General features: G+C 40.9%; 2 protein-coding genes across 4 annotated transcripts in view; both read right to left on the reverse strand.

The window, feature by feature from the left end:
- Positions 1 to 1270: 1270 nt before the first annotated feature.
- On the reverse strand, positions 1271 to 13316 carry LOC120791195 (sentrin-specific protease 5-like). Of its 3 annotated transcripts, XM_040129445.1 has the most exons (10): positions 13174 to 13316; positions 9858 to 11520; positions 8364 to 8469; positions 6951 to 7098; positions 6685 to 6732; positions 6384 to 6461; positions 5707 to 5844; positions 3553 to 3636; positions 3114 to 3164; positions 1271 to 2794 (listed from the first exon to the last, which is right to left on the reverse strand). In XM_040129445.1, exons 2-10 carry the CDS (start codon positions 11383 to 11385, stop codon positions 2684 to 2686), a joined length of 2292 nt encoding a protein of 763 aa, XP_039985379.1. In that variant the 5' UTR covers positions 11386 to 11520; positions 13174 to 13316; the 3' UTR covers positions 1271 to 2683. The 3 variants fall into 3 exon arrangements, with proteins under 3 accessions (XP_039985379.1, XP_039985377.1, XP_039985378.1); XM_040129443.1 differs by lacking the exon at positions 1271 to 2794 and having other exon boundaries at positions 2867 to 3164; XM_040129444.1 differs by lacking the exon at positions 1271 to 2794 and having other exon boundaries at positions 2867 to 3164; positions 9858 to 11671.
- Positions 13317 to 14210: 894 nt separating this feature from the next.
- Positions 14211 to 22027, reverse strand: part of anos1b (anosmin 1b) — a 43607-nt gene continuing 35790 nt past the window's right edge. The window contains exons 9-15 of the mRNA XM_040128867.1: positions 21286 to 21424; positions 19459 to 19701; positions 18229 to 18323; positions 17068 to 17230; positions 16427 to 16659; positions 15510 to 15653; positions 14211 to 15350 (exon numbers count right to left, since the gene is read on the reverse strand). Of these exons, the coding sequence (XP_039984801.1) occupies positions 15513 to 15653; positions 16427 to 16659; positions 17068 to 17230; positions 18229 to 18323; positions 19459 to 19701; positions 21286 to 21424 (1014 nt within the window). The 3' untranslated portion in view covers positions 14211 to 15350; positions 15510 to 15512. The remainder of the gene's footprint in view (positions 15351 to 15509; positions 15654 to 16426; positions 16660 to 17067; positions 17231 to 18228; positions 18324 to 19458; positions 19702 to 21285; positions 21425 to 22027) is intronic.

Raw genomic sequence — 22027 nt, forward strand, 5'->3', positions numbered from 1 at the left:
TAGTTTGCACTTTGAACTCATTGTTCCATACATTTCTGCTTTTCTTGTCCTAAAGTGAGGGGAAGAAGCTCCACTACGGCAGATGGTAGGTTTCAGGCTAACTCAAGGGTTGCATTACACTGGTGACAAAAAAGCAACGCTATTATACTGCTAATGGAGAAGGTTGACTGTGTAAACTTCTTCTGAGCCCTTCAGTAACTCCCTTAACAGTACAATACTTGATAAATCAGTGCAAATCAGGCATCAAAGCCCTCTATATTTTAGCTGTGCAAATCTGAAGAAAACACTCCTCACAGGCTGAGATGATGAAGCCCCGGCAGTTATCTCAAACTGGAACGTGCCTTCATATAATCCACATAATTACGAAACACCCACTGTTAAAGGTCAACGAATTTATAGGCCTGTGTAATGCTAATTATGACATTAAAGTATGTAGCACTTGCATAATGATTAGAAGACCATCTTTTACCCTGTAGGTATGGGTCAAGCACTCATGTGAGTAGGTGTCCCCTGCTGAGGTGCCCTGGAGCAACAAACTCAACCTTCATCCAGCCCCAGGGCCACTGACATGTTTTTGACCTTGTGCTCTGGATGGATGTCAAAGAAAAAAAAAAAAAAAAGTATGAGCACGGCAATATGATAATTGTTGATACAGGGCCCCCTCTTCAGGCAATTATATAGTAATGCTTCCCAAAATATAGTACATTGATATTTTACAAATTCTGTTTATCAAAAAGATGCTTTATGTTTTTTGTCAGCCACTTAAGCAGAAATCTAATCACATAACAGATTTTTTTCCTCAAGTAAAAAAAAGATCAACTACAGAGATGAATGAGATTATCCTGATAAGCTTTTTTTTTTTTTATCAGTCCCATCTTATCTTTAAAGTCACACTCACACTATCAGGGGTGGAAGGAGAGATTTAATTTTAAAGTCCCTGCCATCATCCAGGCACTGAACAGGGATATAAAGTGAGAATTTACTGTATATTCCCCTTATTTTTATTGATATCTGAATTGAGTTAATTCCTCTTCTTACTTTGAGATTCATTATCATAGGATTTGGTTAGAAGGGGATTTTTTTTTTCCTCTGGGTAAAATAAACGTCTCAATTATAACAGCTTAAAAGACATCATCCATCCTGTCACTGATATTGTTGCCTCGACGTACCTCATCAATTCAGCATTTTTGTGATTACACAAAGGTAGTGCACTATTCATTCAAAGCTGATTGAGAGAAAAGCCGCAACAAATCATTATTCAGTCTCCCAGCAGTATTGGCATTTTAATAACAACAATAAAAACAGCCCAGAAACTGCTGTGGTTTCTAGCCAAAGCAAGCATGTACAGTAGTAGGCCAGTAAAAGTACAATACAATCTGTAAATACATATAAGTGAATATTACAACAAAACCCAGGTTGGAAAGAAGATTTAATCAAAATAGCTGAGGTCCACTTGTTTCTCTGTTAAGAGGCCACTCTGTAACCATGACTTTGAGCCTGTGTTAATGCATCCACATGAAGCAGTGAAAATATAAAGCTGGAGAAACTTCTTGGCTAAAATAAAAAACTGTAGTCTTCATTTCAGCAACTAGCTGGATAGCCGGCATGAGAAACTGTTTTCAACTGAAACTGATGTATTCTAATGTTAACGTATCATTGAATAATGCATTTTAGTTGAAACGGCTGGAAAAATGCATGTGCAAAACCTACCATCATGATGTAAGCACAGGAAAAAATAAATAAAATAAAATAAAAATTAACGAAATGACGTGGTGGAAAAACTGGAATTTTAATAAGAAATGATTAGGAGACCAGGCGTCAAAAACCTGATGAACAAAAACTACCTTGAAAAATGATATCCCTGTTTCAAGCCACAGCCAGAATCCGCCATTAGCCTGTGTGGTGCTATGTCACCACCCTGCTAAACGGCCAGGAAGGAAATGTGATCAGTACATTCAGTCGATATTCTAGACTCTTCAATGGATAGGCCTCTGATCGTGCAAATATCTGTAGTCCAAGAGAACGAAACCAACTCAAACCTTCAAGTTTTAAGTGAACAGCTGGTCCACTGAATAGCACATCCTAGCTTCATTAACATGTTAGAAAACACGCATATAACTGTAAGTTTGATACTGCTGTAAAGTCCAGCATAAAATAAACCGGAAAATGTAAAAATGTCATTCAGTTTAAAATGGCCTTTGGGAGATAAGGCCACTCCATTTGGGAGGGAAAGTCCATCCCATTGGTCCAGGCTGGTCCAACGCCTGCATCCTCAGTCAAAGTCGGAGCTCCTCTGTGTTCTTAAAAGGCGGCCGTTTGGCCATTTGGTTGAAATCCTCTGGGGGTGGGAAATGCAGAATGCAAAAGCAACCTGAAGTGTGCGGGTCCAGCATTTTTTGGGGTCAGTAGGGGGCCACGTCAGTAGTTCTTTGCAAGTTTGCAAGTAAAAATCTGCTTAGCTACAGAATGTTATTGAACTCCAAAAGTATCCAAAAGTCCAAAGTGACAGCCCCTCTGCTGTCAGTCACGCAGGTAGCCTGGCAGTTGGGGCTCCCTGGAAAACAGATGGCCAGGTTGTGTTAGCTTGTGTAACAGGCTGTCTGTGAAACAGGTCGTCTTGGACTGACCGTCTCGTGTAACCAGGTAAGCAGTGAGTGAGTGAAGGCGGCCGTTATTCAGTCCATCAATCATTGAGGCGACAGTCACACAGTTCCTTGTAGATTCTCTTGCGGATGAGAGGCATGTCCTCCTGACTGAACAGCAGAGGCTGCTTCACCGAGAGACGGCGGCAGTACTGACAGATAGAAAGACAGACAGTGAGGTAAAACAATCCACAAACACAGCTAGATTGCCATATTAAGTGTGGACAATGACAGAGGCTTCTCTCCAATGGCTTTAGCCCCCTAGAAAACTGAGCAAGGATTAGATTTGTGTAGAAACTTGAGGCAGGAGAGACAGTGGAGACCCAGATCTACTTTATTTATTTTTCTGCCAAGAAACAAGATAGATAGGGCACAGAGAGAGGGCAAATAGGGACAGGAGAAGAGTAAAAGAAATAATAGGATTGGGTGATGAATGAAGGATGGGAGGACGGCTAAAGAATAATGTCTCACCTCGAGGACAAAGACTCCACAGTCGCTGTCGTTTTTCTGCTGAGGAATACCCTGGGGAGCAAACAAGTCAGTCAAGCAGGGAGCCAAACAAAAGATGTCACAGGTAGTTTCTGGACTGAACAGTGTACATATATGTCTGGATTTACCATACATGTATGCAGCTATATTATTTGTGTGTGTCAGTAGTAAGACAGTGATTAAGAAATTGCAGCTTAAAATAAAAAGAATGTAGCAGTAACTGTGACGTATTGTTCAAGGTTCATATACGCTGGTCTAAAGTGACCCCCGAGTTCAGCAACAGCACTAAGGATTACAAAAAATGCATTAAAACATCACTGGCAATAGGAATGAGGCTTCCACGTTCTGCAGTTGACTCCAGGGTGATTTCAGGACACAGAGTCAAAACAACATGACAATTACAATCAGGGTTTAGGTTTACCTTTATGATAGTGATTTTCCAGCCTTTCTGGAAAGCTGTCTGTTCCTTCTCTCTGGCTTCAGACTGAAGGTACTTCATAATGTTCTGTTAGGGGACCACACACACACACACACACGCACACAGAGGACAACTTTAAGCTACAATGAAAATGGTGCACAGGGCTAGCATTGTCCCAGCTGCAAAAATTTCAATACTTTTTTCACATTTCCACTGTGAGACAGTAAATTTGTTATGCATGTTCAAAACTTTGATCAAACATTTTCAACAAACTTAAATTTCAATTCCGATCCCAGAATACTGTGTGTGTTACGCAAGCAGTGTAACGGTTTTATGGAAGATTGGGAATATACTCGAGGGGGTCGAGAGGTGGAGGGTATGAAGGACTGTAATAGACACCTATCAGTCTAATTAAGCAGACAGTGAGAGTATGAGCAAAATTTAAATGGGAAAATTTATGACTTGGTGTCAAGCAGTCCACCGGGTCCTGAACTGAACCCAAACCACCTACACTGACTCTAGCTGAAATATCAACCCATTTGATTTGAAAAGGTAACACGATGGATATTAAAAAGGCAATATGTACGTATTTTAGTTTAAAACATTCAAAAATGAACAAAGATTATCAACAGAATGTGAGGAAATAACAGTTTTGACGTCTCTATGTATTGTGATGCAGAGATATCTACAGAAGTTAACAGACCGTCTCGTCTCGTAATACCACTTTGTACCTCGAGAGGCGATAGTGAGCCACTGTAGCGTCCGGTCCTCAGTCCAACATGAGAGGATGAAGAAGTAGGAAATGCAAGTAGGCTAAAAACCTGTGCTGTTATCCATGCAGGTTTGAAAATTCGTCCAAACCATTGGTGTCATATGTCTATTCTTATCAGTGCCTTTTATTAATGCTGGTATGTTTTTCTGACAGGGCCGCCTGGTCCTATATGCTCACTATGCAACGTGCGTAGGGCCCCGCAAATTACACAAGGGCCCCGCCTGCCCTCGTGTCAAAGCGGGTGTCGGATGTTTACAACTTCGAGGAGACAGAAACGTTATGTTGATGTGCTAGCTTGCAGTGCATCTCTCTCCAGTCTGTCTGTCTCGCTAACCTCGCTGGACAGCGTGTTTCTTGGTCTGTCTGTGTCTTGCCTGGCAGCCACTTCCAGGGCTGTGTTCTGTGACTTTGTGTCTGCCAAAAGTGAGTGAGAAATACAACGATTTATTACATTTGAATCACTACAACAGGCAGCCGTGTTTATAAGCTGCAGCTTGGAAAAGACAACCGCATTGCGCCTGAACACGCGCCCATATGCGCGTGCACGAAATGAAACCCGTGATTTCCGGCAGTGACCTCTGCGGGGACCAGTCCAGACACTATATGGGCATGATGGCACTCCTCAAAGGCACACATAATTTTAAAACAAGACAATGATTATCTAGTCTCTCAGCCAGGGTTCAGTTACAAGTCTGGACCCATGCAAGAAGGAAAGCAGTTGACTGACACTGACTATTGATAAAATATTGAATTTAAAATGTGGGTTAGCTGGGCATACTGGGCAAAATGGATGCAGTAAATATTAACCATCAAGTATTCAGCCAAGCCATAACACAAATAGTATTTTAAGATAACAAAAATGGACATCCCAACTTTCTGGTAATTTGCCGCCCACTATTTGTTTGGAGCATGAACTCAACAGCTGGCCAAATCTTAATCATTGCCCCTTAAAAGCCACTGTGCAACATTTTTTGCGAATCTGTTCGGGTCAAATGCACTAACACACTGCTGGATGGTTTCTATTTGTTAGGGGGTCAAGTTGTAGGGGTTGATATCCAATCATCTAATTGTTTAACACATTGTCTGAGTGTTAGTTTCATGCTGTCCTTCCACAAAAACTTCTCCATTCATAAATAAGAATTTTGTGCCGCCGTCCAAAATGCCCATAACGCAAGTATGCAGACAATTATAATAATGGTGGAACTCAAGACTTTGTAGCCTAGCAGCTATAAATTTGACTTTAAGGTCAGGAATTTATGGTCGAATAATTTGTCAGGGCAGGGAGCAGACAAGCGGCATTATCTTGTCAGATCAGTGCATTTGCTCCACAGAAATGAAATAATGATCTACAACCCAAAGACACTGACATGCACGGAGGCACTTACATCTGTGGTGTGCCTGAAGACGATGCCTTGGCTGTCATAGTAACTGATGGTTTTGGTTGCCATGGTGACCGTGACGAGGGACCAGTGGATTTCTAAATGGATGGGAATTAGCAACAGCCACTTGGAGAAGAGGTCGACCTGAAAACACCCCGCAATTAAACATACACACAAGTTAGATATCCAAGATACAAAATGATGCAGTTGCTACTACAAGTTATCTGGAATAACTCATACTCAATATATAAGACAGATTGTCAGGCAGTAACTGTTTAATGTGTGACAAATAACATTAAAAAAAAATGCAGCAAAATACAGGACAAACGGGTGCATCAACATTTCTGTTTGGCACTACATTACATTTTGATTTCATTCACCTGAAAGGTCTGACACTAAGGTGGCTGGAAATGGTGGTTTCAAGAACTACTGAACACATTTTACATGTCACGCTTTTACTTTATTAGGTAAGCACACTGAATTTAGACTGTGGTTGCCAACAGGGGAAACCTGACCACAAAAGATGGTTGACGGCTATCTAGATCTGAAAGTCTTCTGCAGCTACTGGGAAACTGCTGTTGTCAATCGCTCCCTCAAATTGTCAAATTAAAAGCTAGAAATGCTACTCTGATGTGATGATGTGAAAATTGCAAAACTCCAAAACTCTCCGTCGTCCTCCTTACTTTTTTAGTCCATCTCTTCACACCGTCATAACCCTTGGCTACCAGCTGCTTGTGGAAAAAGCTGTTGAAAAAATGAACCTGAGGGAGAGAAATGATAGAGCACATTAACACATTACACAGTCAGGATTTTATTTATTTATTCATTAAATTAAAAAATGCGTCTAAGAATCTCAATAATATCTCAGGAGTCAAAATTTCAGACTCTTACAATGAGCCCTTTTTATATTTAATTATCCCTCTGTATCCTTTTTGGCTGCATGAAAATGTTTGATTTTAAGCCTACAAATATACCCTCACTCACCTTGTGTTGTGTTGCTTCCATAATGAGTTCTCCATACATATTGATAATCTGACCAGACATAAGAACCGACAGAGAGAGAATTGAAAAGGCCGTTCAGCATCAAGCTCATCAACAAATGTAATTTGCTTTTCCTTTGTGTTGGATCCAACCTTTAAACCTGCAGGTTTCCATATTTCAAATGCAACTACAGTATGTTATGCCACCTAAAAAGTAGATATCTTGTCAGCAAGCTGTACAGAGTAAGAGGGCTTTTCTTCCTTCTTTACCTGGTCATTAAGCCAATTCTGTTCTTCTAGCGTGCCAAGGTCCTCCAGGCCCAGGGTGTGTTTGTTATACATCACCATGAAGCCTGCAATTGGAGCAGAGGCCAGCCCCGACCTGTACCGAGTCATCTCCCCTTTGATGTCCAGTCCCCTAAAACAAACAAATTCAGTGGCATCTTTAACACGAACCTCTATCATAGACAAGGAAGGAGATTCCACAAACTCAGATTAAAAATGACATTCCAAAAATGGAAGGATACAAGTCTTTTAACAGAAATTAAACTAACTTGGGCTCTTTTGCTTTTAAATAGATCTCTCTGAATACTGTGGCAACATTATAATCTGACAACTGGGTTGATTTGACATTATATAACATGTCATCAAGTAATAATCCACGCCCCTACTTTCTGAGAAAGTAGAGGCGCAATAGCGATTTTAACCACACCCAGATGACTTTTATATTTCATATAAATAACACACAATGTCAAGTCGGTTGTCAAAACAAAAATCCTCCACACACAGTAAATGATGCATTTTATGGTTCTGACAGTAGCTTCGAGTCTCTATCGGGGAAATTTCTGAGTATTGTTTATTTTAACTGACCACCTACGTGATCTTTATTCTGGCCAACTGAATAGGGGCCTGAGACTCAAAAATTAAAAATCAAACTCAGTTAAAGGCTGTCTGTCCTTTCCACGCTGTAAAACGATTACACGGTTAACTATAACTACCCGATTGTGGAGATACTGCATACTGTCAAGCTGCAGAATCATTACTTCGGCAGCTAAATCCTGTTCATCATAGCACTTTAGGCTTATCACTAACAACAAACGTCGTACTTATCATTGTTCTCTGTACCACCAGGTCGGATTGACCTGCCCCACAGATGAGAAGAAATAATCATCTCATGACATTAATCTATAAAGCGCTACTGTTAAAGATTCCAAACTACATTACATTTCTTAACATTTAAATCTTGCAACTACAGTAAACAATCCAGTAACAACTTAACCTTAGATATTCCTGATGTACCTGCGGCCCATGGCTAGGTCTTAGGTTTTAGGTACTATGCACCTTTTAAATTGAATGAACTGCCAACTGCCCTCAAATTAGAATCCTTTATATCCCTTGGAGATTGTAAAACTTTTTAAAATGCTTTTTATGGCTCTTGTAATTGTTTTTATTAGATGTGTCTTAGTTGTGTTAGTTCTGCTTGATTGCGGTCTGATTATGAATGTTTTCTTGTTCTCAGGTCTCTCTTGAAAAAAAAAAACAGATCTCAGTCTCAATGAGACAACCTTATTAAACATAGATTAAATGAAAATTAAAAAGATAAATGTTGACTGTTCTTCGTGTGTGTGTGTGTGTGTGTGTGTGTGTGTGTGTGTGTGTGTGTGTGTGTGCGCGCGCACTAACCTTGTGCTGAGGTCAGAGTTGCCGTTCTTCTTCAGGTATTCCAGGACATCTGTCTCAGTGAGAGGAATGAAACTGCCATACCTCATATAGAAGCTCTCCAGAAACTCTAAAACAGAAGAAATCATTATAACATGATTATATGACCTACTACGTGAGCAACATTAACAGTGTTGTTCAAAAGAGGAGCAGTTTTGCTATCTCTGATGTTAAATCCCAAATTCAAAACACTGATTCTAAAGCAACCAGCTGTAATCTTATCACATTCAGGCCTGTGTACCGATAGATGCAAGCATCGTGAATGACATACATTTTTGAGGGTTTAACGACTATGGGTTTAACTTGTTGCGAAGCTTTAGTCACATTCAGGCCTGTTGATGCATTTTATCTGCAAGCATTAGCAGTGCCAAAAAGATGCTTACTCACTACAAAAAACAAAACTTTATTCTATGAAGACCGGATAAACTGCACAGATTCAGGTGCGCAAAGTTTGTAGAGACTTAACCAAGAAGACTCCAACATGTAATTGCGACCGAAGGGGCTTCTACAAAGTACTGAATTAAGGGTCTGAATACTTTTATAAATGACGGATTTCAGTTCATGATTTTTAATAAATTTGCAAAAAAATTCTAAAAACATGTTTTCACTTTGTCATTATGGGTGTAGATTTATGGGCAAAAATGAGAATTTTATTCATTTAAAATGTAATCTAAAAACACTAAAGTGTGTAAAATGTGAAGGGGTCTGAATACTACCTGAAGCCACTGTATGTGTTTGCATGGTTGGGCCTCACTTATATTACAAACAAAACAAACAAAAAAAGACTATTTCTGATTCATGAAAAAGCGCAGATGATTTGTTCATACCCATGTGAAAATCTTAATGAATCAGGGTTGATCTTAAATTAGATCTCTGTCTTGAAAGCCAAAATATCTGTTGGCATTCAGGCTCAGTATAAGGGCCACATGACCAGGACAGACCAATTCCAAATATAAAGCTTATAAAAACTAAGTGATGGGTTATGCAAGAAAAACCTGTTCTGTAAATATGAAAGATACTAATTCTAGTGGAGTCCATCCTATTTTGCATTTTTCCTACATGAGCTATGCTTTGTTCACCATTCTAAGACCATGAAGTTATAATAAATACGAAAATAATCAGTTTAGAAAGTACTCTCTACTACACATAAATTTAGTTCTTATCTTGGAAACAAAGGGTTTTTTGGGAAAGAAGACAATGTGACATAAATGTTCTTTATAAAGCATAAAGACGGGTTTAGTTCAAGTCTGTGTCAACGTTTCATGGAGGAGGCCAAATGTTTTATGGATGTTATATGACAGAAAAAGTGCTGATATCCTCAGAAGTTACTTCTTTCAGTTTGACATTGTGGAAAAACATCAATGATTTACCATGCTTCATTTTAACAGACTGAGAGGATGATGAATACATTCATGAAGATGTATAAATTGGCATTGCGTGCTCCAAAACACATCTTACCATGGACCATATCGGTAAGCTGCTCCAGGCTTTCTTCATTCTGCATCTTTCCATCCACCTCTGCTTCTTCTGACTGGCCCTTACCCGACGTTTCTTCCATTTCCTTCTCCCAGGTTCCTGGCTGACAGTACAGCCTGTGGTCTCTTAATGCCCAGCAGTGCTGCGTGCTGTACACTGTAATAGGGCCCTGGTCCTGATGAGAAATTTCCACCTCCATAGCTGTGGACCTGTGGTCATGGTCTGTTGTTGTGGTGACGTTTCCATTGGACAGAGTTACTGGTAAACAAACCTGGTCTGTTCTGTCAGGAGTCTGGTCCACCTGCATCTCAGAGTCTAGGTCCTGGGGAGTTCCTGACCTTGAGGCAGGGCCTGACTGCTGTGACATGGATAAAAGTCCATTTCCCAGTTCACTCATGATGTCCTCCTCAGCCTCCCCTTCAGGTTCTGAGTCAGACAGGTTTACTGTGTCTCCATTTCCAAATGGAGATTTAACCATGCTGGAGTCAGTTTGCTCCCCATGTTCCATCTCTGCATCCTTGTTCTCCTCCTGACTCTGCACTACCACCGAGCAAGCCGGGGCATCCACTTTAGAGCTGGTGACAACACAACCCCCACCCCCACTCTTTATTACAACTTCTACTTTCGTTTTTGATGCAAATGTAGCTCCCATCATTCCCCTCCCTCCTCTCCCTCTAACTACTGATGCTGCACTGCCTGCCATTCCTGACAATCTCATCTCCACATCCCTGCATCCACGTCCTTGCCCTCCTTCGCCAGTGACCCCTGTCCCCTCTGTCAACATGTCCTCATTTTTCTGTGCATCCCCTTTCTCTGGACCAACAGAGTTCATAATTGGTCCATCCTGCAGGGATGTGACAGGTAGGGGAACAAGGGTTTGTGACTGAGTATCAGCCACTACAACTGTTGTTTGCACCTTCTCATATCTGTCATCTTCCTCTTCAGTTTCAGCTTCCTCTACCTTTTCTTTAGTCAAATCAAAGCCCTTGATACGTGTCAGCTGGTCCCCCACTTTTCTTTTTGGGGTGTCCCCAAGATCCCTAACAGCCACCGCCCCCCTCCCTCTCCCTCTTCCCTTCCCCCTCCCTCTGGCCGAGGTTTTGACATTGTGTCCAGTACTGTTGGGTCCACAGCAATCACAGGCCTTAGGAGTCCTCTTCCTGCCTGATGTGCGGCCATTGACTGGGCCCTGAGCAGGGGTTGGTGTCTGTGTAGAGGACCAGGATGATGCTGGGCTTGAGTTAGTTGTAAGTGCTTTTACTGGGGTTAAAACAGGGGGTTCTGCATCAGCAGGAAACGGAGTTGATGGCTGCGTCAAGTCTGAGTTGGAGGTAAGGTCTGCACTGAGGAGTTCGGCAGGGGTCTGGGTTAGGTCCTGACCAGTAGTATCACCAGGGGGAGGCACCAGAGGAGGTGCTACTTGCAGAGGAGGTGCTGTGGCAGGAACAGTTAAATGAGGTGATGCTGATGGTGTTGTTTTCATTGGGGAAGCAGAGCCGCTGTGAACCATGACGTCCTCCTTTGGCTCTCCAACCCCATCCCCAACACCACCTCTTCACACTCTTGTCGTCTCCTGTTCCTTTGGTCCTCTAGATTGTTAGGTGTTGTGGTTTGTTCTTTTCGTAATTTTTATCCCGACACTTCCCTGTGTAGACAAGAACTCGTTATCAAGCCTTTCCCAGCATAAACGTTATCGACGACAGCACACTATATCATTGTGGATCACAAGTGTCCCTCAGTGGTATCTAGACTCTGTGTGGAATAACACCACCACCATGGTTTCGTCATTAGATCGACTGAAAAAAGTGGAAACAGTAGAGAGGAAGAAACAGGTAGAGAAAAAAAGAACCAAAGAAAGAAATATTAGTAAGTTCCCCCCATTTTGATCGATAATTAAATCTTTTCATTTTAATTGTGCAAGGCATGACTTGGGCTTCATCCGGGAGTTCAGGAACATTTCCAAGTCAATAGTGCAAAGAAAAACACAGCAGAAAAAGGAAGTCCTGTCAGGAAGTTGTTAAAAACAATTGCATCATGTTTAGATGATAAGGTCAGAAATGCATAACAACAGCATCTTAAGGTGAGATTTCAAATGTTGTTGAGAAAATAAAACCAACACCCAACATCAGCCTTGAAAGACATTATCCTGATGTCTGTCTAGATGGACACAGCCTCCACAAAACCTGACCAGGTGACATCAAGAATTCAAGTCCTGACTATACTTGCAAAACCACTGGAATGATGTAAATTCTGTGTTAAGGTAGATTTTATAGTTATATTTTACTATTTGTTTTTGAGGAAAGCTTAACAATATGTTAAAATAAGCTTTAAATAAATGTGAATATCTACATGTGCATGTACACCGAAATAAACAATAGGGTGAGGATTCTCTTTAGATGCCACCCTCACTAGTCCATTTCTCTGCTGTTTACTGTAAAGAAAGACTAAAATATCAAGTTCAAAAAATCTGACTTGTACAAAACAGTACAAATAACTTGTATCTAGGTGTATCAGTTAAAATGAAGTGTCCCCTTAATCTAGTCCTGATTCTGCTGGGGTTCAAAATCACTGACTGTGTGAGACTTGCAGAACTGAAGCAGCAACTACAGTGATGTTATCTACAATTAACAGGTGGGTCACTGTTCAAATGTGGTTCATTTGTTTTAGCTTGCAACTACCACTCGTTTAGCACAAAGATATCACGACTACACAAGTAGCTACTTAGTTGACATTTTGTGCTGCTTTTTCTTTCTGAGGCGACTTTTTCGAGGAGCGTTATTTCGTCTAGATACGAGGCTCACAGTTAGCTTGCCTTAGCAGCATAGCAGCGAGACTTAACAATACCCGTGCTGCATGTATTCATTCATTTATGTTGATAAATTAGTCATTAGCATCTTTGCCAAAGAACTGCTACAATTCCCACAAGCAACTAAGTTATTAAGTTAAATAAACACTGCGTTAGCTAAGATTATCTAACACTCGGCGTCAGGGAATTGGAGCATGTCCACAGATCATTTGAGAACATAACGTACCATCAGGTAATTAAAATAAGCCTATTATGACATTTCAGAAAGTTTTGCATGAGTTAGTCATCCCCCTGAAACTAGCTGAGTTAGCTAGCTGCTGCCAAACACAGCCGACAACACAAAGCATCGATTACACACATTTCCTCCATTTTCAGTAGGAAGTTAGAGGCGTCTAAAGACAAAGAAGGAGCTGCGAGTCAGGGTCTGAAGTGATTTGGAGAGAAAGCTAGAACCATGACGCAAAGTTGAAAGAAAAGATCATTATACCGTACCTTGTCTTTGAAATAACAAACTGAGTTTCGACTGGCCACGATTTTAGGAAACAACAATCAGAGCTGTAGTCGCTCAGTGATTACGTCACTGCGCCGAGCTCAACTTCGGCCGTACCCGTCAGTCTCCCGGAGTCCCCCTCAGGTTCCCCCTCAGGTTCCTCCTCTTACCTTTCCGTTGTATCCTCCCAGCTCGACTCGCGTCTGTCCTTCAAATATCGCAACGACGTTTCTAAAATTTGGATTTTTTTACAGGACAACAAGAAAATCTACGGCGATATCCTCGATTCAGTTTCAAATTGCTTTTAATTGGCATCACGTGTAACTAAATCTGGGAGGAAAACTGCCCAGGGGACCCCAAAGCCCCAGGTTTACGCCATATTATTTGGGTCTGCATAATATGATTAATTATGATGTAAAAAATCGCATCACATAGGTACAATATCAGCTATGATGGGTCCTCCATCCCTCATCTTGTGGCCCAGGTCTTGAAGAGGGACTCTGTGTCAAAACCGTGTTGTAAAGTCGTAATATTTCAAATTGCTTCCATTTTTTCTGTGACTTGGGAAAGTTGATATTATTCCATCAGCGGAGAACTGCAACCAAAAATTATTTTCATTATCAATACGTCTGATCCTTATTTTCTTTAATAAATGAGGGATTGTTTAGTCTATAAAATGTAAAAAAAAAAAAAAAAAAACAAAGATATTGAGCTGCCTGTCACAGAAAATTGAAAAATTGAAATTAGCCAATATTCAAATTTGAGAAGTTGGTACCAGTGATTTGTTTGTCATTTTTGTTTAAAAAATGACAGTCAATTTTCAAAACTTTTCCCAGTTAATTTTCTGTCTCGACTATACGATAAATCAACGAATCATTTCAGCTCTAGATTACTGGTTGGTTTCTCGGTTTAATGACACTATCATCTATAGTGGGGGTCAACAGGGGTCACGGTATTATGACATTATCCCTCTTATTTTCATCATTTCTAACCCCAAAATCACAGACACAAACACACACTGTGTTCTGATAATCTTTAATTATAAAAATCTAAGACTGGAAAACAATAAATAAAACTAACAGTCAAAAAGTAAAGGAATTAAGTACAAAATTATCAACAATAAAAGGTTACATAGAGGGAATATTAACATAATTACTGGTTGCTTGCCACCAGTAGTTCCCAACCTTTTCAAAGCAATGACATGACTTTTGTAAAACAAAGAAATCTACCACAGGTATAGCGATATCAAAGGCTGTGAAAATGTCACATATCATTGTTTAGTGAAATGGGTGTACCATAATGTAGATTAATGCTGCACAAGGTCCACAATGTATGAAAACAAGCTCATTCCGACAGTTTTTTTTAAAACATATGAACAAAATATCAAAATACTTGAGTTCACTTCAAGACTCCTCCACACCAAGTCAGACCCACTAGCTTAAAAGATAATGCAGTGGATAATGCATTGAAATAAGCACAGTCTGTTGCTATACATTACTATTTGTAAATAAGGTCAGTGCTATGTTATTCTCTACTGGCAAGATCAAAAACAATAGGCATAAGAAGTCTCTTCACAAGTGTCCTTTGGCTCCAGTGATGTCGGGTGATCAGACTTCATTAGTCCCACCAAACACGTACAGATGCAGCCGTGCGCGGAGTCTCAGTTTTCACATGTCACATATATACTAATGCCAAGAGGAATCGTTTGGAAAATGCTGCTGTTTTAATAAAAAAAGGGAGCAAATATGGTTTAAGGATACGCGTTTCACTGCCAAGACTAACTGTAAGTACTTAGTGCTTTTTAAACTGGCACCATTTACGGGTGCAGTAAATTTAGAATATCTTACAAAACAATATCGTCTAAGTCCACAACTTTCGGATCACCTGACAGAATAATGACTGGACCGCAAATCGTTTCTTCCATTAGAGCAAGACTAAAGCCTTCCTGCTTTTTGAAGAGTGATTAAAGTAAAAGAAAAACTATCAGAGTAGGAAATACCTTTCATATGAAAATCTACTTTAGGCAGAGGAACTTCCTTTATTTTTATAGCTTCGGTCAAGTTGTCTGCTCTTGAACTGCAATGAAACCATGGTCAAACTGTGAAAAAACCCTAGAGAAGTGGATGTTGGTAAAGGTGGCCATGGTGCAGCAGTCGGTGGCAGCTCTGGGGTCTGGCGCCTGGAAGAGAGCATCAGTGGGATTCAGTGGACAGAAGATAAAAACAATTCTCCCACATGATACATGTGGAAATTGACGCTATTTTATCATTTGAAGGTATAAAAGCTTTTACTCAAATTACACAAAAAACGCTGCGCGTTAGTGAGAGAGCACTACTACCTGTCAAAGTGTGGCATTGACAGCTGGAGTATGTATGGTCTTGGAGACGGCAGCGCCGTTGCTGCCCCCTGCTGTTAGCACCTGGAGCTGCAGCTGATAGACACTGTCCGCCTGAAGACCCTGAACTGTCAACATCCTCTGAGACTGTGGATGAGGAAACAGGGTTAGTTCTCACACACAAACACAAAGACAAAAACACACTATTAACTGACTAAGAAATAACCTGTTGAAATGTTGATGTATAAGGCTTCTGCGATTCTATATTTTTCTTATTGTCAACAAATCCCATAAAAAGACCAAAACGACTATGTGTTAATCCATCTCTCAGTATTTTCAGACTTCCCAACCCTTTATATGGCAATGTAAATCATTAAAAAAGTCACAATTATACACTTTTATTTGCAATAGAAGCGTCATAATCTTCTAAGACTGCTAGATAATGAAGTCATAAACGAAATTATCTTAAGCTGGAGTAAACTGTGTATTTGTTGGGGACTACTTTCATCCACAGATTTGGTGCTCTAGCGAGTATTTTCCAGAAGCAGGATGGTGTAAGTGGGATTGACACCGATTCAACATAAACTACAGAGCAGATGTACAGTGCAATGAAGAAATGATGAAGTCACCCTGTTCAACCATGTGGTTCACTGATGTTTTTGTTTAAAGGTTTTTGGACAACAATAGAGCTCTGTGGCACCGAGGAAAACCTATATCAGGCTTTGGCTACACAGGTAATGCTAGTTGGGATCAGTTCATTGTTGGTTTTTTTGTCTTTAATTGGATTTGTGGATATAAGAAAGATGAAGAATATCACCACACTCATGATTTAATTTCTTATTAATCCTTTATTTTTCTACTTTTCTCATGCTACCGACACAATACAATGCTGTCACTGTAAACCTCTCTTTCTGTCTCACCGGTGCAATTGTGTGCGTCTGGGAGACAAGTGCGTCTTCCTGCCCCTCCGTCGCCGTGGTCACCCCTGACTGCAGCGTCCAGGTGAATTGGAACCCCTCAACAGCCGCTGGGTCCAGTGCATGCTGGGACATTCTCCAGCGAAACGTAGTGAGCAAGGTGCCATTGACTTCTCGAAAATCTGCAGTCAGACGTTCTGGGCGCAGGACCACCTTTCGGCCTGCCAGGAGGCGCTCTGACACAGACAGAAGACATGAAAACCTTTCCGTTAACCATCACAGTACGCTCTTCTTAATAGTTTCTCAGTAGGTTTGACATGACAACTTTTTTATGCTAAAACGTCCTCAACAATTAATCAGATTGATCATAATGACGTAATTATTTATATTACATTAAATTACTTAACTGTGCATATAAAACAAGGTATTTTGTGGTAATATCTGGTGTTGTAGTGTGCAATTATGTGCAAGTGTGTATTCAGTGTTATACTATTTTTGGGGGTCTTAATATTTCCAAAAAGAGGACACAAAAGTAGCAAGAACCTCTTCCCAGAGCTCTTTTTTTTAAAAAGGCATTAAGGGGTTACAGGATTAATGAAGGTCAATGAAACACTGCCTTTACATCTGTGTTTAGTTACTCCTACCCTCAGTGTTGCAGGGCAAAGCTTTGCCTCCACTGACCCTGATGGAGGAGCAAGTCGGGGTCGTAACCCAGGCAACAGCCTCTGACCCGGAGTCAGCCTTCGTTGTCACGGTGACCTGATACTTACAGGCAAACAACAGACCTGTGATGGTGTGATGGGTGCCCTGGTGAGAGAAAATCAAGTCAAATTAGGGTTAAAAAGAGACATTGTAGTGTAAACTATACCCAGCTGGTTGTTAAAACTGACCTATTACAAGGTTCCATAAAATATACATATTACCTCTATTTTTGTTTGGAAACCTGACTCATATAAGCAGCTTGTTAGCTCCATGTTTAAATAAACACCACAGTTTGAAGCAGTACTTGGCAGCTTTGTAGGTTGGCAGCTTCAAATGGTGAGAAATGGCGTAACTGTTTAAAAAAGGCTGAACCTTAATGAAGAGAAATCATGTTCTTTGACCTCAGCAAATTGCTCACAGCACTTTGATATTTATCAACCCACCGGGTCTGTGATCACTTTAGACCAGTTTTCTCTTCGCACACAGCACACAATTAGTACCGGTTTGTCTTTTAAAAGGCTCCTCTACTGCAAATTGACTTCATGACGGGGGCCTAAAATATCTGCATTTTCAGGAAGACCTGTACTAGATAATATTACAATATTACACTATAACCCTGCAAAAAATGTTGTCATTGAGAAGGCTTTGTTTTTTAGTATTTTTCGGTTTGATTTTGTTCTGTTTAGATCACATTACCTCCTGTTTAGAACAATACCTCTGTCAAGGAAGAAAAACCACAAACATCTCAGCAAAATAAATAAACAAAAACATTTACAGTACATTACTTTAAGAAACAAATTGCAACCGACACACACGCAGGCACAGGAATGCAGGATACCTCCGCCAGGGATCTGACAGGGTTATGATACTGTAAATGTGATGTTACACAGAGATGATGGCAGGGAGACAAAGTTACACACAGGCAGAACATGAGAGCATTCCAAACTGATCTGAGTTATGGTGATGAAATCTGATCTCTAACACACACACACACACACACACACACGAAGAGACACAACGACAATGCTCACATAGAAACAGGACACCTACACACAATTTCACGAACACGGGGACACATAAAAACCCAGCCAGAGTGGTTGTACCTGCACAGTTGTTGTTCTCTCTGTGCTCGTAACGTTAGTACTGCAGGTATGTGGACGCCACCGCAAAACGTACGGACCAGGTTGTCTCTGTCTGCCTGCAAAGCAAAAAAGTAAAATAAAATAGGCAGACAGTCTTAAACCTGAGAAAAATATGTCATGATGCACACTGATAATCTTTCTAGTATTCTCTCCGTTTCTCTGTTTTGCATTTTCTCCTTTTTTCCATTTGCACGTTTTATCCTTTAAGTAGATAATATGAGTTTTCTGCTGCTGGTGAACCTCTTACAGTGTCTTCTCTCAGTGACAGAAACAGACAGTCCGTTGCCCTTACTGATTTTCAAACCTGAGGTCCAAACACCCACCAGAGTTGTGGTGAGAAAGAATCAGAAAAGCTGATTTTTTTTTTTTTTTTTGGCCACTTGCGGGGCAGCAGAAACAAGTTGTGAACACCACATTAACATGTTAATGGCGGACTTGTTAGCAAACAGTTGTGAATGCATACATCTGGTAGTTACAGAAATCTGGCTCTGTAGCAAGGAGTGCACAGTGGAGCTTGTTTGCCGAAAACAGCTGCGTGCTGTGCCGGAACCCTGACACAATGAGAGCCGTGAGAGTGAACCAGAACAGTACATTTGGGGGCCAGACATGTAAACAATGAGCTGAAACTTGTTATTAAGCTCCATAAAGCCGAGGGAGTAATAATTCACAGGGCGTTCATCCCTTTGAGCGACCCTTTTTACATTGCAACCCTGCTTTCACATAGTCATTTGATGCATTCTGAACATAAAATATTTGTTTTAGACACTAAAAAACCAGACCAAACGTGTTTAAAAGCTGACGTCTTCTACAAAGTGCACTACTGAAATCATAATCTAATATTGGCTAATCTTATATGACCGTGCAAGGTGACAACACCGCAGCATTTCTGTAACTATTGGGTGGCCTTCAATAAATCAAAACTGCAATGCAGTAGTTTATCGTTCCGATTGAATATGATGGTATTTGTAAAATAGATTTTTTGGTCTAGTTTTGCCTCTGAAGATAAATATTTTAAGCAAAATCTGCATCAGCAAATACAGAATACTGCTATTATACGCTCTCACTGAACTAATGTACTAACACAAACTTTCTTTCTTTCTATCTCCAGCTTTTCTTCTTGTTTCACTGCTATAGTTATTTACGTGCGGCTGACATATCGTTGGGTGGTTTCGTGTTTCCAAATCAACTCACCGTGGTAAGGCCACTTCCAGAACACCTTGACCTGCAGCTGGTTGTCATGGTAATGAGGGGCAGCGACCTCCAGGCGCAGGTTGTCAGGGGGGAGAGGATTCTGGGGGGATACAGGGTGAGGACGAGAGGAGGAAAGGGGGAGGTCGGAGGAAGAAGGGGAGGAGGACGAGAGGGAAGGAGATGAGGGTAGGGATGAGGAGGATGAGGAGGAGGAAGACGGGAGCTCGTTGGAAAAGTCTTCACCTTTGGTGGTGGAGAGTAGAGGAAAGGAGAGGGGAGAGAGGAGAAAAATATAATAAGTGCTACAATTTCAAAATTTGGCTGATTATTAGTCCTCTCATTGGAATGAAAATAAACAGAGCAGTTTAATAAATAACAAACCTAGTTTCATGCTCAATAAAATCACCTTTTATGTGGTCAGAAAATTTTCAGTTTACAAACCCCCATATAAATTTAAAAGTTCTGATGCAGGAGAAATGCTCACCGTTTTATGTACGTGTGTGTGTGTGTGTGAGTGTGTGTTTCTTAACCACTCTGCAACTTTTACTACTCCCTCAAGCAGCATTCATGCAATAGCTGCTCTGCGTACCTATAACTGGCGGCATCACAAAAACAGAACACATGACTGAGTGGATGCATGAAACCTGTTATATCACATGGAATTTATAAATATATTGTGCCAGGAATATCATAAAGTGGCGACCAAAGTGCAGCTGGCAGCTTTCCCGTTAATTCATTCACTCAGAAACACTAATTGGCTTTATCTGGCCCAACTGACCCTCATTAGCGCTAAGAGAAACCAGGCCAATACAGGGACTGTGTCGAATATTAATACTGCTAAATTATGAATGGCAATATCTTCCATATAAAATTGTTAATATGTGGTTTGACAATTGAGCTGCAGCTGGCTATAATCCTCTGCCGGGCTGACCGACAGGTCACCTATAAAAAACTCTGTTGCCTGGACGACAATTAACATCACCACTTTCCACTGTACACTGTGTGTGTATGTGTGTGTTTAAACAGTGCAGCTGTAGGGAGACAGAATATGCTGAGAGTCAGCAAATGCAGCAGCTCTGATCCAACAGGAAAGTCATGAATTCAATAATGTATAGCTCTGTTAACAGATGGTGGCTGCACACTATACACAAAGCATTTACTAACGGCATGACAAGTTAATGAAATGTTCAAAGACACACACTTGAGTGAGTCTCTATTTGGGGTAGGGTTGCTAGGGGAGTCCTTCCGTGGCTGCATTGCTGAACCACAGCAACACAAACTCTACAGCTACAGTCTGCACTACCTGGCCAAGAGGCCTGGGTTTACTGAGCAAGTTTTTACCTTCATTGTCCTTCATTTTTATTCCTAAAAGACAAAACTGTACAAAACCTACTGGACCTTCGGTTACTGCAAGTTGTTCATCAAAAGACACGATGCTCATCGACACTGTTGAGAGGGATGACTCTCCGGCAATAGTGAAAACACTGGATTCATTACATGTTAAACTAAAAATTTTTACACCCAAAATAATTACTCCTTAAAATGAACGGCAGCTGCTGAGAGAAAGCGATGCAAACTGCAGCCAAAGCCCCACAGACTCTTACAGTAACTTGCACCTTATATGAAACTCTGTCTCCAAAACCACTGTGAAGAATTAATAGTTAATTGACAACAATTACTAACATACAGTCCTGCAAGTCTACAGAAATTATGAGGGGGGAGATCATATACATTCACATACACGGGTATTGAGAAATACCGCAAAATATAACATGATATACCACATATACCACAGAACCTGATGAGGAAGACCCTTTCTTGGTTTACCTGTATGAGTTACTGTAGTGAAAACAGTTTGGGCTCTTGGACTCTTCAGCCGCTTCTGACCCCAGAAGGCTACTGTTTGGACAGACAAGAAGTAGGAAGTGGCGGGCAGCAGACCCTGCAGCCACAACTCACACTGCGCCTGTAACACATTAAAAAATGAGAACATGGATCATAGAAACATGAGTTTTCTGGGTCTTTTGGACCTGTAGTCCTTGGCTACTTCCCAGTCTCTACTAATGCAGTTTGTTACTTGCCAGAATTTGTTAAGGTTCTTGTAGAAATTCTATCAAATGAAAAACCAAATAACACTGACAGACTTGTGCATAAAAGTTCTTAAACTCAATCACCAAGTGTTAGTCTAAGGCAGACACTGCGCTAGAAAAACCGCTATCCTTGTTACACCATCAGGATCGCCAGTTTAGCCCCCCAAGTCACCACCTTCATCACCATCTTCATCATCCTCACGATCATCATAATCTTCATCATCATCATCCTCATCCTAAATGTGCCCACTTTGTGACTGACAGCCCAGACCTGTTCTGCATTAGCCCGTTGTTTGACGGACAGCTCATTAACAGACTCTTAGTCAGTCAGGCCTGTCTGTCTGTGCGGACTCGAGCTAGTCACAACAAAGAGATGCTTGGATGATAACAAGTCTGTGTGTGTGTGTGTGTGTGTGTGTGTGTGTGTGTGTGTGTGTGTGTGTGTGTGTGTGTCTGTGTGTGGTTCTGTATGTGCATAT

The sequence above is a fragment of the Xiphias gladius genome, chromosome 6 (assembly GCF_016859285.1).
Source record: "Xiphias gladius isolate SHS-SW01 ecotype Sanya breed wild chromosome 6, ASM1685928v1, whole genome shotgun sequence".
Lineage (NCBI taxonomy): Eukaryota > Metazoa > Chordata > Actinopteri > Istiophoriformes > Xiphiidae > Xiphias > Xiphias gladius.

What these genes read in the sequence shown, in the direction of transcription:
- LOC120791195 (XM_040129443.1), bottom strand. Translation starts at nt 11,385, where the DNA reads ATGGTTCACAGCGGCTCTGCTTCCCCAATGAAAACAACACCATCAGCA. An exon ending in TGGAAGCAACACAACACAAG is followed by an intron (nt 6,462 to 6,684) that starts GTGAGTGAGGGT and finishes TCTCTCCCTCAG; the next exon opens with GTTCATTTTTTCAACAGCTT. An exon ending in GGAAAATCACTATCATAAAG is followed by an intron (nt 3,165 to 3,552) that starts GTAAACCTAAAC and finishes TTTGCTCCCCAG; the next exon opens with GGTATTCCTCAGCAGAAAAA.